We start from the raw sequence: 18,179 nt of genomic DNA on the forward strand, positions 1-18,179 counted from the left end.
CATCCATCCGGAGCTGAACTGGGTTCCGCACAGTCGTGAAAACAAAGAAAGCGAAAAAGCGGCAAACTGAATCTGCTCCGGAAGTCTGTTTGACGTCCGAAATGTTCAGAAGCCGAGACGCAGATTCCAGTTGGCACAGGCACCCCGGAAAGGACCACCAACAGCTGCGTCGGACATTCAGCTTCCAAAAAACGTCCAGAAACCAGAACACTTACTTCTGGGTTTGGGGCATTTGGGAACCAGCGTGTTTGGGTACCAAGACATTTGGAAACCAGGGCATTTGCTACCAAGGCGTTTGGGTACCAAGACATTTGGGAACCAGGGTGTTTGGGAACCAAGGCGTTTAGAAACCAGGGTGTTTGGGAACCAAAGCGTTTGGGAACCAGGGCTGATGCGGTCGATGTTTGTTGGAAGTACGAAGGTTATCGCCTCTGGCATGCAGAGCATCCCTGGGTGTGTTCGCAGGAATGCATTTCGGATTAATTTGATTTTCCGGTCCATTGTGATTCCCTCTATGCTCCCGCCCCCTAGCGCATTGTCCCAGCATGTCGGTTGTGGCCAAGACAGTCTGCCAAGGGAAATGCTGTTGTTGTTGTACTGTTAAAGGCTGTATTTTGCAGCTTCATTGCTTTCCAGGAACGGTTGCCAGGAAAACCCGGCTCAGCAAACACACCTCACCAAGGAGGCCAGTGGTGGGTGGAAAAATAGGCGCAATCCAGCACAAAACACGTACACTATATTAACTGTTTCCATGCTGTGGCGGCCACTGAGCAAGATGACGTCAGTTTTTTTAGATACTCTCAATGTTTCAGGAAGAAAAAAACCGTTACACACAAACGTATTTTCATAGAACCAGTGCTTTTTATTTTATTTTATTTTTTAATGTTTAGGAGTACTCTCTTTTCCCGACTCATCTCGAAATACAGTCCATTTTTGGAGGATGCCAGCAAGGTTGAACCTTTCTGCAAAAAAGGGGCTTTTATGATTCCAAAAAGGAAATCTTCCTCCGCTTGTCCATATTAAGAGTATGCCAGTAAGGTTGAACCTTTCTGTAAAAAAAGGAAAAGGAAACTTTCCTCTGCTTGTCCATATTAAGAGGATGTCAGCACGGTTGAACCTTTCTGTAAAAAAGGGATTTAAATCTTAAAGGGTTTTATTCTGTTTTTCATGTGTCAGGAGCTGCCCAGAGTTGCTGGGGAAGCCCAGCCTGATGGTCGGGGTATAGATAATATACTTTAATATTACCATTATTATTATTATTATTATTATTATTATTATTATTGTATTTCAGTAGTGGAATGGTCCAAATAGCCTGGGAACCACCGAGAATCGAGGAGATTCAACCTGGAAAGACTGCACCAAACCTGCCCTTCTTTCTTTCTATTTCTCCAACAAAAAATAAAAAATCCTTCTATCTTGTGTTCCTTTAAAGAAGAGGGTTTCTGGCCCTCTCATTGGCCGGAGTTGAGTGAGATCCCTCCTGATTGGCTGACAGAGGGAAAGAACTGCCCACTTTCAGACAGGTAAATTTTTCTTGCCGCAGACTGGGATATTCTTAAAGCTGCAGATTAGATGCTTCCGGGTGCCTGATTCTCTGCATTGTCAAAAAAACCTGGTTTTTCTTCTCGGATTTGAGTTTTTTTGCAACTGCAAAGTGGGAATTTTTCGTGCAACAAGATTTGGGATTCTTGAGACTGCAGAGCAACTGGATTCCTCAAGATTAGGAAGAGGGCCTTATTTTTGCCTTGTCCAAAAAACTTGCTTTTCTTCTTTGATTTGAGTTTCACAACTCTGCAAATTGGGAATTTTTCGTGCAACAGATTTGGGATTCTGGCTCCAAATTATTAACCAGCCAGTCAGCTTTCCGAGGAGCCAAATTGTCCCAAAAATCTCATTTTTTTTCTCGGATTTGAGTTTTTTCTGCAACTCTGCCAAGTAGAAGAAGGGCAGGGTGGGTAGGAGGAGCTGCGGCCCAGTTTCGAAACCCGCCAACATGGAAGACACAGATGTCTTCGAAGACATCCAACCAACGGTACAAATCTCAGAAAATCAACAGGCTCTGGCCCAGGTAAGTGAGCTGCAAGAAAACCCCATATTCTGGGTTTTTTATTTATTTTTCATTTTTTCATTTATATATTTACTTACTTACTTAATTTTTATACCACCTTACACCCAAAGGTCTCGGGGCCGTTCACGTAAAATATCAAATACGTAAAATTGAAATAAAAACAATAATTCAGTAAACACCCCCTGCCTAATTGGCGCATATTGGCCTGAATACGGTACCGTATTGGACCCTTTAGCTTTTCACGGTTGGGATTTGGGGGGAAAATATGAGGCTTATATTTGGGACAATACGGTACATACTTACTTGGCTCAATGTCATTTTTCATTGTCTCCCTAGTAAATTATTGACCAAGGTCAATATTTGCTCCTCAGATTGTTCAATCTTGGTCTTGACCCCGGGTTCAAGATGCTTGTTCTTTTTCCTTCGAGAACACTCTGAGGATAAGAGGGCAAAAGCAGGGTGGGTTTGATTTGAATTGAATCGATTTAAAGGATATGAAATCCTTTTTCAACCTTGATGTGGCATCCACTTAATATGGACAATCAAGAGGAAGGTTTCCTTTTTGGAATAATAAAATTCTTTTTCTACAGAAAGGTTCAACCTTGCTGGCATCCTCTTATATGGACAAGCAGAGGAAGATTTCCTTTGTGGAATCATAAATTTTCAGAGTCATTTCTACACTTCATTTTTAAAAAAATGTTTAACCACATCAGTTAACAAACATGGATGCATATGGTACTATATTATTCTTTTACTTAAATAAATGGTTATTAAAGAAATGGTTATTTTTCTCCTTCCAATCAAGTATGGCAGAAAAGTTGTCCAGATATCGGCAGTTAACTTATTAAACCTCACCGTCATTTCATAATCTTCGCTCTATGTATTTCTAAGAGTGGAACCAAATCAGTAATTTTTGACAGAAGTATAACAACGACTCTGAAAATTTATGATTCCAAAAAGGAAACCTTCCTATGGTTGCCAATATTGAGGATGGCAGCAAGGTTGAGCCTTTCTGTAAAAAATGATTTCATTATTCCAATTAGGAAACATTCCTCTGCTTGTCCACATAAGAAGGTGCCAGCAAGGTTGAACCTTTCTGTAAAAAGGGGGATTTTATTATTCTACTAACTGCCCTTTCTCCTCCAGGCCCCCTTCGAAATGGACCAGTACCTCTCAGGACATTTGCCCGCCACTCCCCTGGACGTCGGGCAGAAGTACCGCCGGGAAAGCGCCTCCGTGGTCGACGAATACTTCTCTGCAGAGTTGCCACCTTCCACCCACCTTCGCACAGGCCTCTACCGGCCCCCCAAGCCCCTCGCTCCTTTCGCCCGGGTCAAATCGGAACCCGGCACCTTCTTGGCCAGGCCCGGCCCAGCCGGGGCATGGCAGACCCTCCCCGACTTTGGCAGCGCTTTCCACGTCTTCTCCAACCCGGGTCGGATCTTGGGGTGCCTGTCCCTGGGCACCGGCCTGCCGCCGTCACCACCAAACTCGCAGCCTGGCAGCCCGGAGGTTGCCGAGGGCATCTCTCAAAGGCAGGACCAGGCTGCCTCGTCGGTGAAAGGACCCCTCCAGGGCCAAATGCCAACACTGCATGGTGGATTGCGGACCCTCGCCGTGCCGATCCCCAAGTACAGCCAGAGCAACAACCCAGAGCTGGAGAAGAGAAGGGTCCATCATTGTGACTACTCCGGTAGGACCAATCCTTCTTTACTGAAAGGTTCAGCCTTGATGGCATCCCCTGAATATTAACAAGGAGAAGGTTTCCTTTTTGGGATAATAAAATCCCTTTTTAGACAAAGGTACAGCCTTGCAGGCATCCTCTGAATATTGACAAGGAGAGGAAGGTTTCCTTTTTGGGATAATAAATTCCTTTTTTTACAGAAAGGTCCAACCTTGCTGGCATCCTCTTAAAATTGACAAGTGGCCTGAATATAAGCTGCACTTTCACTTTTCGCGGTCAGAATTTGGGGAAAAAGTGAGGCTTATATTCAGGCTGATACGGATTATTGTTATTGTTATTATTATTATTACTACTATTATTATTATTACTGCCACTGCTATTACTACTACAACAACAACAACAATAATAACAATTTATTATTTATACCCCGCCCATCTGGCTGAGTTTCCCCAGCCACTCTGGGTGGCCCCCAATCAAGTGTTAAAAACAATACAGCATTATATTAAAAACTTCCCTAAACAGGGCTGCCTTCAGATGTCTTTTGAAGATAGGATAGCTGCTTATTTCCTTCACATCTGAAGGGAGGGTGTTCCACAGGGCGGGCGCTACTACCAAGAAGGCCCTCTGCCTGGTTCCCTGTAACCTCATTTCTTGCAATGAGGGAACTGCCAGAAGGCCCTCGGAGCTGGATCTCCGTGTCCAGGCTGAATGATGGGGGTGGAGATGCTCCTTCAGGTCTACTGGGCCAAGGCCATTTAGGGCTTGAAAGGTCAGCACCAACACTTTGAATTGTGCTCAGAAATGTACTGGGAGCCAATGCAGATCTCTCAGGAACAGTGTTATGTGGTCCTGGTGGCCGCTCCAAGTCCGCAGTCTAGCTGCCCCATTCTGGGTTAGTTGTGGTTTCCGGGTCACCTTCAAAGGTAGCCCCACGTAGAGCGCATTGCAGTAGTCCAAGCGGGGGAAATCTAGAGCATGCACCACTCTGGGGAGACAGTTTGTGGGCAGGGAGGGTCTCAGCCTGCGTACCAGGTGTAGCTGGTAGACAGCTGCCCTGGACACAGAATTGACCGCTTCCTTGGACAGCTGTGAGTCCAAAATGACTCCCAGGCTGTACACCTGGTCCTTCAGGGGCACAGTTACCCCATTCAGGACCAGAGAGTCCTCCACACCTGCCCGCCTCCTGTCCCCCAAAAACAGTACTTCTGTCTTGTCAGGATTCAACCTCAATCCATTAGCCGCCATCCATCCTCCAACCGCCTCCAGACACTTACACAGGACCTTCACCGCCTTCACTGGTTCCGATTTGAAAGAGAGGTAGAGCTGGGTATCATCCGCATACTGATGAACACCCAGCCCAAACCCCCTGATTTCATATAGATGTTAAAAAGCATGGGGGAGAGGACGGAACCCTGAGGCACCCCACAAGTGAGGGCCCAGGGGTCTGAGCACTCATCCCCCACCACCACTTTCTGAACATGGCCCAGGAGGAAGGAGCGAAACCACTGTATGACAGTGCCCCCAGCTCCCAGCCCCTCTAAACGGTCCAGAAGGATGTTATGGTCGATGGTATCAAACACCGCTTAGAGATCCAGCAGAACTAGAAACAGCTCTCACCTTTGTTCCTAGCCCACCAGAGATCTTCGACCAGCGCGACCAACGCAGTTTCAGTCCCATGATGAGGCCTGAATCCCGAATGGAAGGGATCCAAATGGTCCGCACCCTCCAGGTGTGCTTGGAGTTGTTCAGCTCAATCACCCGCTCAATCAGCTTGCCCAAGAATGGAAGATTTGAGACTGAGTGATAGTTGGTCATATTGCCCGGGTCTAAAGATGTTTTTTGAAGAAGCGGTTTGATGACCGCCTCTTTTGGCGGGTCTGGGAAGGCTCCCTCACAGAGAGAAGCTTTCACCACCCCGCAAAGCCCATTGCCCAGCCCTTCCCGGCTAGCTTTTATAAGCCAGGATGGGCAAGGATCAAGGAGACAGGTGGTTGGTTTCACGCGTCCAAGCAGCCTGTCCACATCCTCGGAGGTAACAGATTGGAATTAATCCCACGCAACTTGATTAGACAAGGGACGCGGGTGGCACTGTGGGTTAAAGCCTCAGTGCCTAGGGCTTGCCGATCGAAAGGTCGGCGGTTCGAATCCCCGTGGCGGGGTGCGCTCCCGCTGTTCGGTCCCAGCGCCTGCCAACCTAGCAGTTCGAAAGCACTCCTGGGTGCAAGTAGATAAATAGGGACCGCTTACTAGCGGGAAGGTAAACGGCGTTTCCGTGTGCGGCTCTGGCTCGCCAGAGCAGCGATGTCACGCTGGCCACGTGACCCGGAAGTGTATTCGGACAGCGCTGGCCCCCGGCCTCTTTGAGTGAGATGGGCGCACAACCCTAGAGTCTGTCAAGACTGGCCCGTACGGGCAGGGTTACCTTAACTTGATTAGACAGAACTCTAGCACTCTCCCACCCTGGCCCTGCTCCCACGGTGGAGTCTACCTCCTTCTGAATCTGAGCGACTTTATCTGCAAAAAAAACCTTTGCAAAAGCATTGCAGGAGATCTTGGGGTCCCTACCAGGCCCCGGTGGCAAAGGTGGTTGCAATAAGATTGCGAACCACGTGAAAGAGTCTCCTGCTGCTGTTTTCTGCAGATGCAATAGAGGCGGTGAAAAAGGCCCTCTACTACTACTACTACTACTACTATTTCACCCCACCAATTCATCCCGATCTCTTCACAGGTTGCACAAAGGTTTACACCAAAAGTTCTCACCTGAAAGCACATCAGAGGACTCACACAGGTATGTGCTTGGCTGCGGCTAAACCTGAGGGCGGCGAGATGTGCTTGTAAGGGAGATGATTGGGGTGGAATTAGAAATGTCCCCCGCCCCCTGGTGGATTTGATTTAAATGCAGTCGATTTAAATAACCATTTAAATCCCTGGTCAGTAAGAATCAATTTAAATCCTTTTTTACAGAAAGTTTCAGCCTTGCTGGTATCCTAATATGGACGACTGGAGAAAGGTTTTCGTTTTGGAATGATTAAATTACTTTTTTTTAGTTCAACCTTGCTGGAATCCTGTTAATATTGACAAACGGAGGGAGGTTTCATTTTTGGAATAATAAATTTTCAGAGTAGTTTTTTACAGTTATATCCTGGGTAGATTTGATTTAAATCAAATTGATTTAAATTTAGATTTAAATCACAATTTAAACCCCTAGTCAGTAAGACTTGAATTAAGTCCTTTTCCTTACAGTAACACTGTAAAAACTACTCTGAAAAAAAGAAACCTTCCTCCACGTGTCCATATTAAGTGGCTGAACCTTTCTGTAAAAAAATGATTTTATTATTCCAAAAATTAAACCTCCCTCTGCTTGTCCACATTAAGAAGATACCAACAAGGATGAACCTCTCAGTAAAAAAAGGATTTCAATCAAGTCTTACGGACTAGGGATTTCAATCGCCATCCACCTCCAGGCATACCCAGCACCTTCGCTGGTTCCGATTTCTGGGTGCCATTCGAACCCGCAGCCCCAACCCCTGGGCATCTGCTATGAAAATGAGCCCTGGGAGGAGAAAGGCTGGGCAGATGTTTCTAACGCCGCTCCTTTTCCTTCTTTCTTCTGCCCCCTTTCCAGGCGAGAAGCCATATCGGTGCACTTGGGACGGGTGTGAATGGTGCTTCGCCCGATCTGACGAGCTGACACGCCACTACCGGAAACACACGGGTGCCAAACCCTTTGGGTGCCTCGCCTGTGGGCGATGTTTTTCTCGATCGGACCACTTGGCCCTGCACATGAAAAGGCACCAGAACTAAAGATGGAGGCCCCCAGCCAAAGAGCCACATTGTCCATATTAAGAGGATGTCAGCAAGGCTGAACCTTTTTGTAAAAAATGGGATTTTATTATTCCAAAAAAGAAACCTTCCTCCGCTTGTCCATAATAAGAGGATGCCAGCAACTCTGAACCTTTCTGTAAAAAAGGAGATTTTATTATCCCCAAAAGGAAACCTTCTTTGGTACTCAAACACCCTGTAAGAGTGCCCCATCTACTTGGTTTCCCCTCCGACCCATTTTTGATTTTATTTTATACATTTTGAATGTTTTGCTTAAATACCATCTGTCATTGTGTTAAATTTTGTGTTAAATGCCATCTGTTAAACATCTTTATCCCATTTTCCTTTATCGCCTCGCAAGCCACAAATCTCCAACTCTCCATCCATAATTTCCCCCATGATGATAATCGAATCATTTTACTACCGATATCCATAGCCTATTGGATCATTACCTCTTTTATATCCCATTGCAGTAAAATTCCATATATTTTAGAAATCACCTTTGTCTTGCAATAATTCTTGCAATAATTCTTTATCTAATATTGAAATTTCACTTGCAAAACCTGTTTGTTTTTTTATCTGCTTTGAACACTTCATTTTGTTGGTACTGAATCCAACCTGCGGCTCATTGGTTTTTGTGACTGTGTGGATCCCAGTTCAGCTATTGATTGATTGTGTGATTGCGGACACGGATCAAACCCGCCCCCATCCAAACAATGACTATCACTAGTGTAGGTCAGGAAAAAAATAAATTCCAATTTTTATCATCTACAAGATCTTATTTATTTTATCGTACAGTCTATTGATTATTGGTTTCATTTCGGGGATCAAATTCTCAATAAAGAGCAAAATTCACATTCAAATGGCTGTTTTTAAAAGTCCGGAACGGATCAATCAGGTCAGTGCAGGTGAGGAAAAAAATTAATTTCAGTTTCTATCATCTATAAGATCCTATTTATTTCATAGTACAGTCCATTGATTATTGGTTTCGTTTTGGGGATCAATGGTCTTGTTAGAGAGCAAAATTCATGTTAAATTGCTGTCTTAATCCGTTTTGCATTCCTTTCTATGGGAAAGCATGACTCGCACTTGGAACGCTTTGGACTGAAGTTTGAGACTCAAAGTAACCCTGTCCTGTCTTATTTACTTCATCAAACGGTCCATTGACGATTGCTTTCATTTCAGCGATCAATGCTCTCGCTCGAGAGGAAAATCCACAAACAGCTCTCAATCAATCCCTTTCTATGGGAATGCGCCACTCACACTCGGAACCCTGGGAAATGTTCATGTCCATATCCCACCCAAAATCTCATATATTGATCCATACAAGGAAGACCCTCCTCTGTTGCCCCCAGACCCCCCCCATCCGCCAAAGGGGAAACTACCCCCATCGGTCGAACCAGGTTTCAGGTTCAAGTCCGGCTCGACCCCTTCTGCCAAAGGGGAATGGCACCCGTCAATTGAGGTTATTCCTCTTATCCCCAAAAGGAAACCTTCCTCCGATTGTCCCTATTCAGAGAATGTCAGCAAGGCTGAACCTTTCGGTAAAGGTCCGAGAGACTCCACCCATCTTGGCTTGGGTATCAAACTCGCTGTCATGGTTCTTCACTCTGCCAAAGTTTCTCCTTTGACCCCTGGATATTTGGGGGGGGGGTCCGAGGGTGACCGCCGGCCCTCCTTTCACATCATGATGTGTCTCCGGCGATGGAGAGCCAGATGGTCCGAGCGTGAGAAGCTCCGGTCGCAGTCCGAGCAGCGGAAGGGCTTGATGCCTGTGTGTTTCCGGAAATGCCGGGTCAATTCATCAGAACGGGCAAATTTCCAGGTACAGCCCTCCCAGGTACACTTATATGGCTTCTCTCCTGCAGGGGGCAACAGAGGGTTATTGTTTTAGTAACATGAAATAAATAGGATGCCAGCAAGGCTGTCCCTTCCTTTTAACAAAGGGATTTTATTATTCCAAAAAGAAACCCTTCATCCCATTGTCAGTATTAGGAGGATGCCAGCAAGGAATTTATTATGATAAAAAAAGTCTTCCTCTGATTGTCAATATTTAGAGGATGCCAGGAAGGTTGACCCTACCTGTGTGTATCCTTCTGTGCGCTTTTAAGTGTGAGCTCTTTGTGTAAACTTTGCTACAACCCTCAAAGTCGCACTGGTGAATGCGCCTCTTCTTGAGGTCCGGGGAGTCGGTCTGCTGCATCTGGCTCACGGAGGAAGGCCTGGCAAGAGATTGGCAGAGAGGAGGGGAGTAACAAAATACTACTACTAGTAGTACTAGTTTATTATTTCTACCCCACCGACCTGGCCACTCAGTGTTAGAAATAAACTAACAATTAAAAAAACAGTAAAAAACAGACACATGACAAACACCAGAACCTGATAGTAAGACTCAACATCCTATTATTATTATTATTATTATTATTATTATTATTATTATGATCCATACCCCTCCCATCTGGCCACTCATTGTTAAAAATAAAAAAACAATGAAAAAAACAGTCAAAATCAAGGACGGGAAACAGCAGAACCTGAGAGTAAGATTCAACTAACAACAACTCTATCCCTAATCCGTGTCCCTAACTCCTATCCCTATCTCTAACCCTTATTGCTAACCCTAATCCTAATAATAATAATAATAATAATAACAGTATAAATTAAATCGATTTAAATCACGATTTAAATCCCTAGTCCATAAGACTCGATTTAAATCCTTTCTTTACAGAAAGGTTCATCCTTGCTGGCATCCTCTGGCAGGAAACTCACTCTCTCTGGAGCTCGGGGAAGGAGGCCGGGTGGCTCTCCGAAGCGCTGTCGTCGCTCTCGCTGCCAATGCCAATTGGGCAAATGGAACCGGGGTCCACTTTCACTGCAGGGAAAAACAAAGGCACATTCAGAAAAAGGACAAGACTTTCCGGGAGATATTTGTAGTTTCCTGGAGTTTAGTGATCTGACATAGTCATTTCTCCCTGCCTTTGTTTACTTCCCCTTTTGGGAATAATGAAATCCTTTTTTTACAGAAAGGTTCAGCATCCTCTTAATGTGGACAATTAGAAGCAGCTTTCCTTTTTGGAACAATGAAATCCTTCGTTTAGTGAAAGGTTCAGCGTTGCTGGCATCCTCTCAATATGTAGAATCGGAGGAAGCTGAGAAAATCCTTCTTTTATAGAAAGGTTCAGCCTTGCTAGCATGCTCTTAATATTGTCATGATCTATGACCACCCTGCAGCGCCCTCACCAGACCCGGCGTCCTTCCCGTCGCCCCCGATGAGGGGCACCGTCACGGCGGCTGCCGCCACCCCGTCGGCCGGCACGGCGGCATAGACGACCGGCAGCGACTGGACCACCAGCGGGATGGTCTGGAGTTTGCCCATCTTGCCGGGCAGCTGGAACGAGGGGATCGTGTGGATCACGTGCAGGATCTGCTGCCCGCCGCTGCCCTGGCTTGAGGCCAGGATGGAGCCCGGAGACAGGACAGCTGGGATGGCCGAGGACGCGGAGCCCAGTGGCGCCGGTGACACGGCGGGCGGTGCACCGGTCCGGAAGCAGGAGAGAGGGATCTGGGGCACTGGTGGCACCTTGGTTTTGTGGACCGACAGATCCACCGGCTCGGCCAGCAGCTCCTCGGGGGGCTCGGTCTTAATGTCACCCAGCAACGCGGCCGGCAGCTCGCCGTCACCCAGCAGTGGCGAGGAACTCATGGTGGGCAGAGGTGCTGGGAGCCTGGGGAAGGGAAGAGAAGGGCCAGTCAGGTCTGGGTTCCTGAACACCTTGGGAAGGTTTTGTTATTGAAATCATAAACCCCCTTTAGTCTTAACAGAAAGGTTCAGCCTTGCTAGCATCCTCTGATTGACAATCAGAGGAAGGTTTCCTTTCTGCAATAATACAGAAAGGTTCAACCTAGCTGGCATCCACTTACTTTTAGACAAGCTGAGGAAAGTTTCCTTTTTGGAATAGTGAAATCCCTTTTTTTACAGGAAGGTTCAGCCTTGCTGGCCTCCTCTGAATATGGCGAAGTGAAGGGAGGTTTCCTTTTTGGAATCATCAAATCCTTTTTTATACAGAAAGGTTCAACCTTGCTGGCATTCCCTTAATATGGACAACTGGAGGAAGGTTTCAATTTTGGAATAATAAGATCCCCTTTTTTTACAAAAAGCAGAGGAAAGTTTCCTTTTGGGAATCATAAAATTCTTAATGAAATTATTGTTCTTCTTCTTTATTATTATTATTATTATTAATTTTATCTTTATACCGCCTTATACCCAAAGGTCTCAGGGCAGTTCACATAAAATATTGCATACATGAAATCAAAATACAAACAACAACGCTATAATAGTATGATGATAATGATGATGATGATGATGTCCTAAGGCCAAGACTGTGAGCACTCATGATGCTCCCTGCCCAAATAAAACTGAAGATGCTTTTTTTAACAGAAAGCTGGGGGTTGCAAGTGCCGCCAAAAGCTTTGCAAAAAGGGCCCCCCTGGCTGCAGCCGGACCCCCAAGACCTTTCCAAGAGTTGACAAAGGGCAGCCCCGGAGAACTGACTCGGGTGTGGGGCACCCCTCCAAAATGCACCCACCCACCCACCTCCACCCACAGTCAAAAGGAAAGCCCAGCCAGAGTGCCCTGCCTTTACAGAAAGGTTCAACCTTGCTGGCATCCTTTTTAAAATATTGACAAGCAGAAGGTGGTTTCCTTTTTGGAATGATAGAATCTGTGTTGTTGTTTTTTGTTGTTTTTACAAAAAGGTTCAGCCATGCCGGCCTCGTCTTAATATGGACAACCGGAGGAATGTTTTCTTTTTGGAGTCATAAGTTTTCAGAAATGCATAGACTATTAGACCAATAATTATAAAATTATGGGGAGGTTTAATAAATTAACTGTTTCTGTTTGGAAAACTTTTCTGCTGTGCTTGATTGGAAGGAGAAAAGGAATCATTTCCTTCATAACTATTTAAACAATTGATTTAACTAAAACAATAACTAAAACAACATTATGGTATATGTATCCATGTTTGTTAACTGATGTGCTTAAACTTTTTGTAAAAGAAAAATTTGGGGCAAGCTTCCTCAACCTCAGCCCTCCAGATGTTTTGAGACTACAATTCCCAGCATCCCTGACCTGCTAGCTACGGAGCATGGGAGTTGTAGGTCAAAAACATCTGGATTGCTGATTTTGAGGAAGCCTAACTGTCTGAGTTCCAGCACACATGAAAAACTTTAAACAAATCCTTCTTTCCTGATGAATAGCCTTTGGACTAGCTTAAAGAGAAAATCTTGAGAAAGATTTTTCCTCCCAAAGCATTTTATTTTAAATATCCGATTTAAGGCAGCTCAGAGAGAGGAAGGGGGGAGGGAGAGATATGTGAAGGCAAGGCTTGCTGGAGCATTACAGGGAAGCCAGCCTGTAGGCTCTGTTGCCATGGCAACCGGATGCACCTGAGGATGGAGGATGGAGCTGGTACCCAGGCCCGCATCTCTTTCTAGATGAATGCGCACCTCACTTTTTGAATTTTGAGTGCGAATTTTGGGGGCGGGAGGGAAGCAAAAGTCTCTCTGCGCACGAGGCAGCGACGAGAGGACGGAGGGCCCAGAGCTCGGCCTCTGGGGCAACGTAGAGTTCCCCTCTGGCCCCTCGCAGGGAGAAGGGACCCTTCCATTGTCCACCTGCCCACCAAGGGGGCCAAGAGGGACCCGGTCTCCCTGCTGGTCTGAGGCTACTGGTGCTGATGCTGCCAGGTACCATGCTCTATCGGGTGCATCCCATTGCCGTGGCAACAGAGCCTGCAGGCTGGCTTCCCTGTGATGCTCAAGCAAGCCCTGCCTTCACATCTCTCTCTTTCTCTCTGTGTCTTTCTCTCTACTTTTTTGCTCTCTATTCCTCTTGAGGAATCTCCCTTCCTCTATCCCTCTCTTCTTTCTTTCCCTCCCTGGACTACTTCTTCTTCTTCTTTTCTTTCTCTCTACTTTTTTCTCTTTCTCTCCATTTTTCTCCAATCTCCCTTCATCTATCCTCTCTTCTCTCTTTCCCTCCCTCTTCCTCCCTGGACTACTTCCTCTCTCCCCCCCCCCCTTTATTTGCCAGCAGAGAAGGGTGAGGCCCGGAGGAAATTCCTGCCATAGGTGCGGACACGGCTGCAGGCGGCTGGGTGTGCCCCCATCTCGCCAGCTCTTTAGGCCGGCCAGAGCTTTCCTGGATAATAAGGATCATTTTATTATTTCTACTCCGCCCATCTGGCCCTCTCCGCCCAGCTTCAGCTGCCTTGACAAGCCCTAAGCAAGGAGGCGAATCTGGCCCAGAGCCAAGTGCAAGGCGTGGCGCCCGCCCATCCCCTTTGCAACCTCTCCATGACCTGGCGCTACCCAGGCCCTGCCCAGAGTGGAAGAATGTGGGCGTTGCTGCTGCCGCTCGCTCTCCACCCAGCACAGGCTGGGTGTGCCTCCCAGACTTAAAAAAAACCCCTAAAACAGCAATTTAACATGAATTTCTCTATCTAACGAGACCTAAAAGGAAAGCAATAAGCAGTCTTTGGACCCCTGGGCTCTCACTTGTGGAATGTCTCTCCCCCCCCCCCATGCTTTTTAACTTCTAAATGAACCTGCAGGGAAAGATTATCAGGGGGTTTCCGCTGGGGGTTCACCAGTATGCGGATGATATCCAGCTCAGCCTCCCTTTTAAATCAGAACCAGTGAAGGCAGTCAAGGTCCTGTGTGAGTGCCTGGAGGCGGTTGGAGGATGGATGGCGGGTAACAGATCTGGACGAGACTGAAGTCCAGTTGTGCGGGGGCACCCTGGTCCTGAATGGGGCAACTGTGCCCTTGAAGGACCAGGTGCGTAGCCTGGGGGTCATTTTGGACCTATGGAGGCGCAGGTCCATTCTGTGTCGAGGGCAGGTCTATCTGGATGCAGGATGAGACCCTCCCTGCCCGCCAACTGTCTTGCCAGAGTGGTGCATGCTCTGGTTATCTCCCACTTGGACTACTGCAATGCGCTCCATGTAGGGCTACCTTGGAAGGTGACCCAGAAACTACAATTAATCCAGAATGTGGCAACTGGGAGCGGCTGCCAAGACCACAGAACACCGGTCTTGAAAGACCTACATTGAATCCCAGGACATTTCTGGGCACAATTCAAAGTGTTGGTGCTGACCTTGAAAGCCCTCAATAGCCTCAGTCCTGTAGACCTGAAGGAGCGTCTCCACTCCAGACACTGGGGTCCCTCTCCCGAGGGCCTTCTGGCTTTAAGAAGACATTGGAAGGCACCCCTGTTTAGGGAAGTTTGTAAGGTTTGACGTTTTAGTCTGTTTAATATTTTGTTGGCAGCCGCCAAAATGAAGAACACTGGAACAGTGGGGGCGCGACCTGGAATGGACAAGAAAAGAGGGGTGATAACCCCACGATAACCCCACTCTGGAAATCTTTGGAAAGAGCGCAGGCCAGAAGGACATGAGCCACCAATTCAGTCCTGCCATCTCCACACAGTTTTTCCCAGTGAGATTTTTTGGAATTGTCCCTCGAGGACAGCCGAAGGTGGTACATTCAATCTTGCAAGAGTAGAAGTGCGTCGCTATTTTGGAATTACAGTGGTACCTCGGGTTAAGTACTTAATTCGTTCCAGAAGTCCGTTCTTAACCTGAAACTGTTCTTAACCTGAAACACCACTTTAGCTAATGGGGCCTCCTGCTGCCGCTGCACGATTTCTGTTCTCATCCTGAAGCAAAGTTTTTAACCCAAGGTACTATTTCTGGGTTAGTGGAGTCTGTAACCTGAAGCGTATGTAACCTGAAGTGTATGTAACCTGAGGTACCACTGTATCAGAGTTGTGCAAATAGGGTGCCAAAGAGTCGAATAGGTGGAAAGTAGTGATACCATGGGGAAAATTTCCCGATTGTGGCCAAGTTGTTCTGACGCTCGAGATTGTTTAGCTTGTTTGCTTGACTAAAACCCAAAGTGATTAGCTGTTGTGGTGATAAACCACAAGAGTGAAGTTTTGGAAAGACAATTTCAGTCCAGGCGCTCTGATGACAATCTTTTCGTACTAGGGATATTAGACGGGGGAATTCGAGTTCAGACGAAGCCAGCCGCGTGGTACCCTGGTTCTCAAACTTAATCCGTTCCGGAACCCTCTCTGCGCCCTCTGCCGCTCCCGTTTCCTGGGGTTGTGCCGCCTCCGCGCTTTCGCCTCCTCCGCCCACCACCCGGGGGCGCCCCCGCCTGTCAACCCGGAGCCAGTCTCACTCCATCGCCTCGCAGACACCGGGGGCGCAGTGGCCACCCATGGATCATTCTCACGGAGCCTGCTCGAGCCCCGCACTCGCTGCCAGACAGGGGCTCGAGCGCACCCCCTCGGGAGACGCCAAGCAGAGGCTCTCCCGTGCGCAAACGTCGCGGCTGCCGGTCCTCCAGCTCTTCCTCTTCCCTGCGCGCTGCCCGCCGCTCCCATTTCCTCGGGGGGCACCGCCTCCGCGCTTCTATCTCCTCCACCCACTCACCGCCCGGGGGCGCCCCCACCTGTCGACGCGGAGCCAGCCTCGCTCCCTCGCCTCCTCCGGGAGCGCAGCGGCCACCCTGGCTCCACCCGCGGGATCGTTCTCACGGAGCCTGCTCCATCCCCCCACTCCCCGACTCGCTGCCAGCCAGAACCAGGGGGACTAGGGAGCAGCAGTGCCGTGCCAGAAAGCCCCCGCCCCCACCCCACCTCGGGAGAGGCCCAGCAGTGGCTGTCCCGTGCGTTATAACAGGCGCAGCGGCTCGGCCTCTCCAGCTCCTCCTCTTTCCTGCGCGCTCGACTGCGCCCTCTGCCGCTCCCGTTTCCTCGGGGGGTGGCGCCTCAGCGCTTCCGCCTCCTCCGCTAACCGCCCTTGACCGAGGCTTCCTTGCCTGCTTAGCGCCGCCGCGCCGGGCGCACCTCTCTCCGCGGGTCCCCATGCGCAAAGGCAGCCTGGCTGGACGCGCCGGTGGTGATGGTGGCGGCGGCGGTGGCTGCTCTTCTCCGCCGAGCCGGCCTCCCTCACCCATCTGCCCGTCCCTGACCCCACCCACCACCGCCTCCACCCACCGCCCCCGCCCCCACCTGTCAACCCGAGCCGGAGCCAGCCTTCCCCCTCCCCCCGCCAATCCACCAGGGGCGCAGCGGCCGCCACCCTGGCTCCATCACCGATGGGATCGGCTCACGGAGCTTGCTCGAGCCCCAGAACCGGGAGCGGCGGCGGGGGAGGTTGAAGCAGCAGAGCCGCGCCAGAAAGCCCCCACCCCCGCCACACCCCCTCGGGAGACGCCCAGCCGAGGCTCTCCTCGGTTAGTAACAGACGCCTCCAGCTCCTCCTCTTCCCGGCGGGCTCGGCTGCGTCCTCTGCCGCTCCCGTTTGCGGGAGGCTTGGCGCCGCCTCCGCGCTTCCGCCTCCTCCGCCCACCGCCCTTGACCGCTTCCCTGCCCACCCACCCGCCACCTCCTCCACCCACCGCCCTGCTGGACCACTTCCCTGTCCGTTCCTCTCGGCGGCGGTCCCCGTGCGCTAAGCGAGCCTGTCTGGCTGCTTTTCTGCAACGAGCCGGGCTCACCCACCCATCTGCCTGTCCCTCACCCCACCCACCACCGCCTCCACCCACCGCCCTGCAGGACCACCTCCCAGCCCGCTCCGCGCTGGGCGCACCTCTTGCTGGGGGTACCCAAGCCTGGCTGGACGCGTCGGGGGCGGCGGCGGCGGCTCTCTTCCGCAGAGCCGCGCTCCCCCACCCATTTGCCCGTCCCTGACCCCACCCATCACCGCCTCTACCCACCGCCCACTGCCCCGGACCGCTTCCCCGCGCGCTCACCGCCTCCGCGCAGTGCGCTCCCCTCGCCGTGTGCGCAAAAGCGAGCCTGACTGCTGGACGCGGCGCCGGTGGCGGCGGCTCCTCTCTCCCCCACCCAACTGCCTGACCCCACCCAGCGGCTCCACCCAGTCGCGACTCCACGGGCTGTCAATCAGCAGCGGCGGTGGGGGGAGGGGAGGAGGCAGGTGGCCAAATTGCGCGGCCGAGGGCGCAGCCGCCGCCGCCCTCCTTCCTTCTCCCCTCCTTTTCCACCCTTTTACCATTCCCCCCTCCCCGCACCAGCAGGAGTCGATCCGGGTTGGGCTGCTCCGCCCTTTCTGACTCTACCTTCCCGCGGACAGGAGGCAGGCAGCCTTTCCCAGAGGCGAGTCCAGCCTTCCAAGTCCTTTTATTGGCTTTCCAAATTAATACGAATCAAACCTAATTATTTTAATCTAATACAATTTTCTAATAATATTAATAACAACAACAACAAATTATTTCTACCTCTCCCATCCGGCTGGGTTTCCCCAGCCACTCTTGGCAGCTTCCAACAAAAGATTAAAAATACATTAGAATGTCTGTCATTCAAAACTTCCGTAAACAGATGTCTTCTAAATGTCTAATTTAGTTGTTTATTTCTTTGACATCTGATGGGAGGGCGTTCCACAAGGCAGGCGCCACCACCAAGAAGGCCCCCTTCCTATGTTGGCAAATACAGTGATACCTGGATTCTCAAACGTAATCCGTTCCGAACCCAAAGCACACTTTCCCATGCAAAGGAATTCCAAACAGATTAAACTATTC

At 49.4% G+C, this 18,179-nt stretch overlaps 2 protein-coding genes across 6 annotated transcripts; one reads left to right on the top strand and one right to left on the bottom strand.

Annotated features, from left to right (window-relative positions):
- The first annotated feature begins 46 nt into the window (after nucleotides 1–46).
- LOC310669108 (Krueppel-like factor 5) lies at nucleotides 47–8,070 on the top strand. Of its 2 annotated transcripts, XM_083422695.1 has the most exons (5): nucleotides 47–692; nucleotides 1,292–2,068; nucleotides 3,215–3,761; nucleotides 6,481–6,540; nucleotides 7,378–8,070. In XM_083422695.1, exons 2-5 carry the CDS (start codon nucleotides 1,994–1,996, stop codon nucleotides 7,554–7,556), a joined length of 861 nt encoding a protein of 286 aa, XP_083278821.1. In that variant the 5' UTR covers nucleotides 47–692; nucleotides 1,292–1,993; the 3' UTR covers nucleotides 7,557–8,070. The 2 variants fall into 2 exon arrangements, with proteins under 2 accessions (XP_083278821.1, XP_083278822.1); XM_083422696.1 differs by lacking the exon at nucleotides 6,481–6,540.
- Nucleotides 8,071–8,332: 262 nt separating this feature from the next.
- Nucleotides 8,333–18,179, bottom strand: LOC310669099 (Krueppel-like factor 8). Of its 4 annotated transcripts, none has more exons than XM_083422666.1 (5): nucleotides 17,394–18,179; nucleotides 10,812–11,296; nucleotides 10,341–10,443; nucleotides 9,657–9,796; nucleotides 8,333–9,436 (listed from the first exon to the last, which is right to left on the bottom strand). In XM_083422666.1, the coding sequence occupies exons 1-5, from the start codon at nucleotides 17,654–17,656 to the stop codon at nucleotides 9,255–9,257; spliced, it is 1,173 nt and encodes a 390-aa protein (XP_083278792.1). In that variant the 5' UTR covers nucleotides 17,657–18,179; the 3' UTR covers nucleotides 8,333–9,254. The 4 variants fall into 4 exon arrangements, with proteins under 4 accessions (XP_083278792.1, XP_083278793.1, XP_083278794.1 ...); XM_083422667.1 differs by lacking the exon at nucleotides 17,394–18,179 and adding an exon at nucleotides 17,187–17,344; XM_083422668.1 differs by lacking the exon at nucleotides 17,394–18,179 and adding an exon at nucleotides 16,486–16,627.

This window comes from Podarcis tiliguerta (genome assembly GCF_965153285.1).
Source record: "Podarcis tiliguerta genome assembly, chromosome: Z".
Taxonomy (NCBI): domain Eukaryota; kingdom Metazoa; phylum Chordata; class Lepidosauria; order Squamata; family Lacertidae; genus Podarcis; species Podarcis tiliguerta.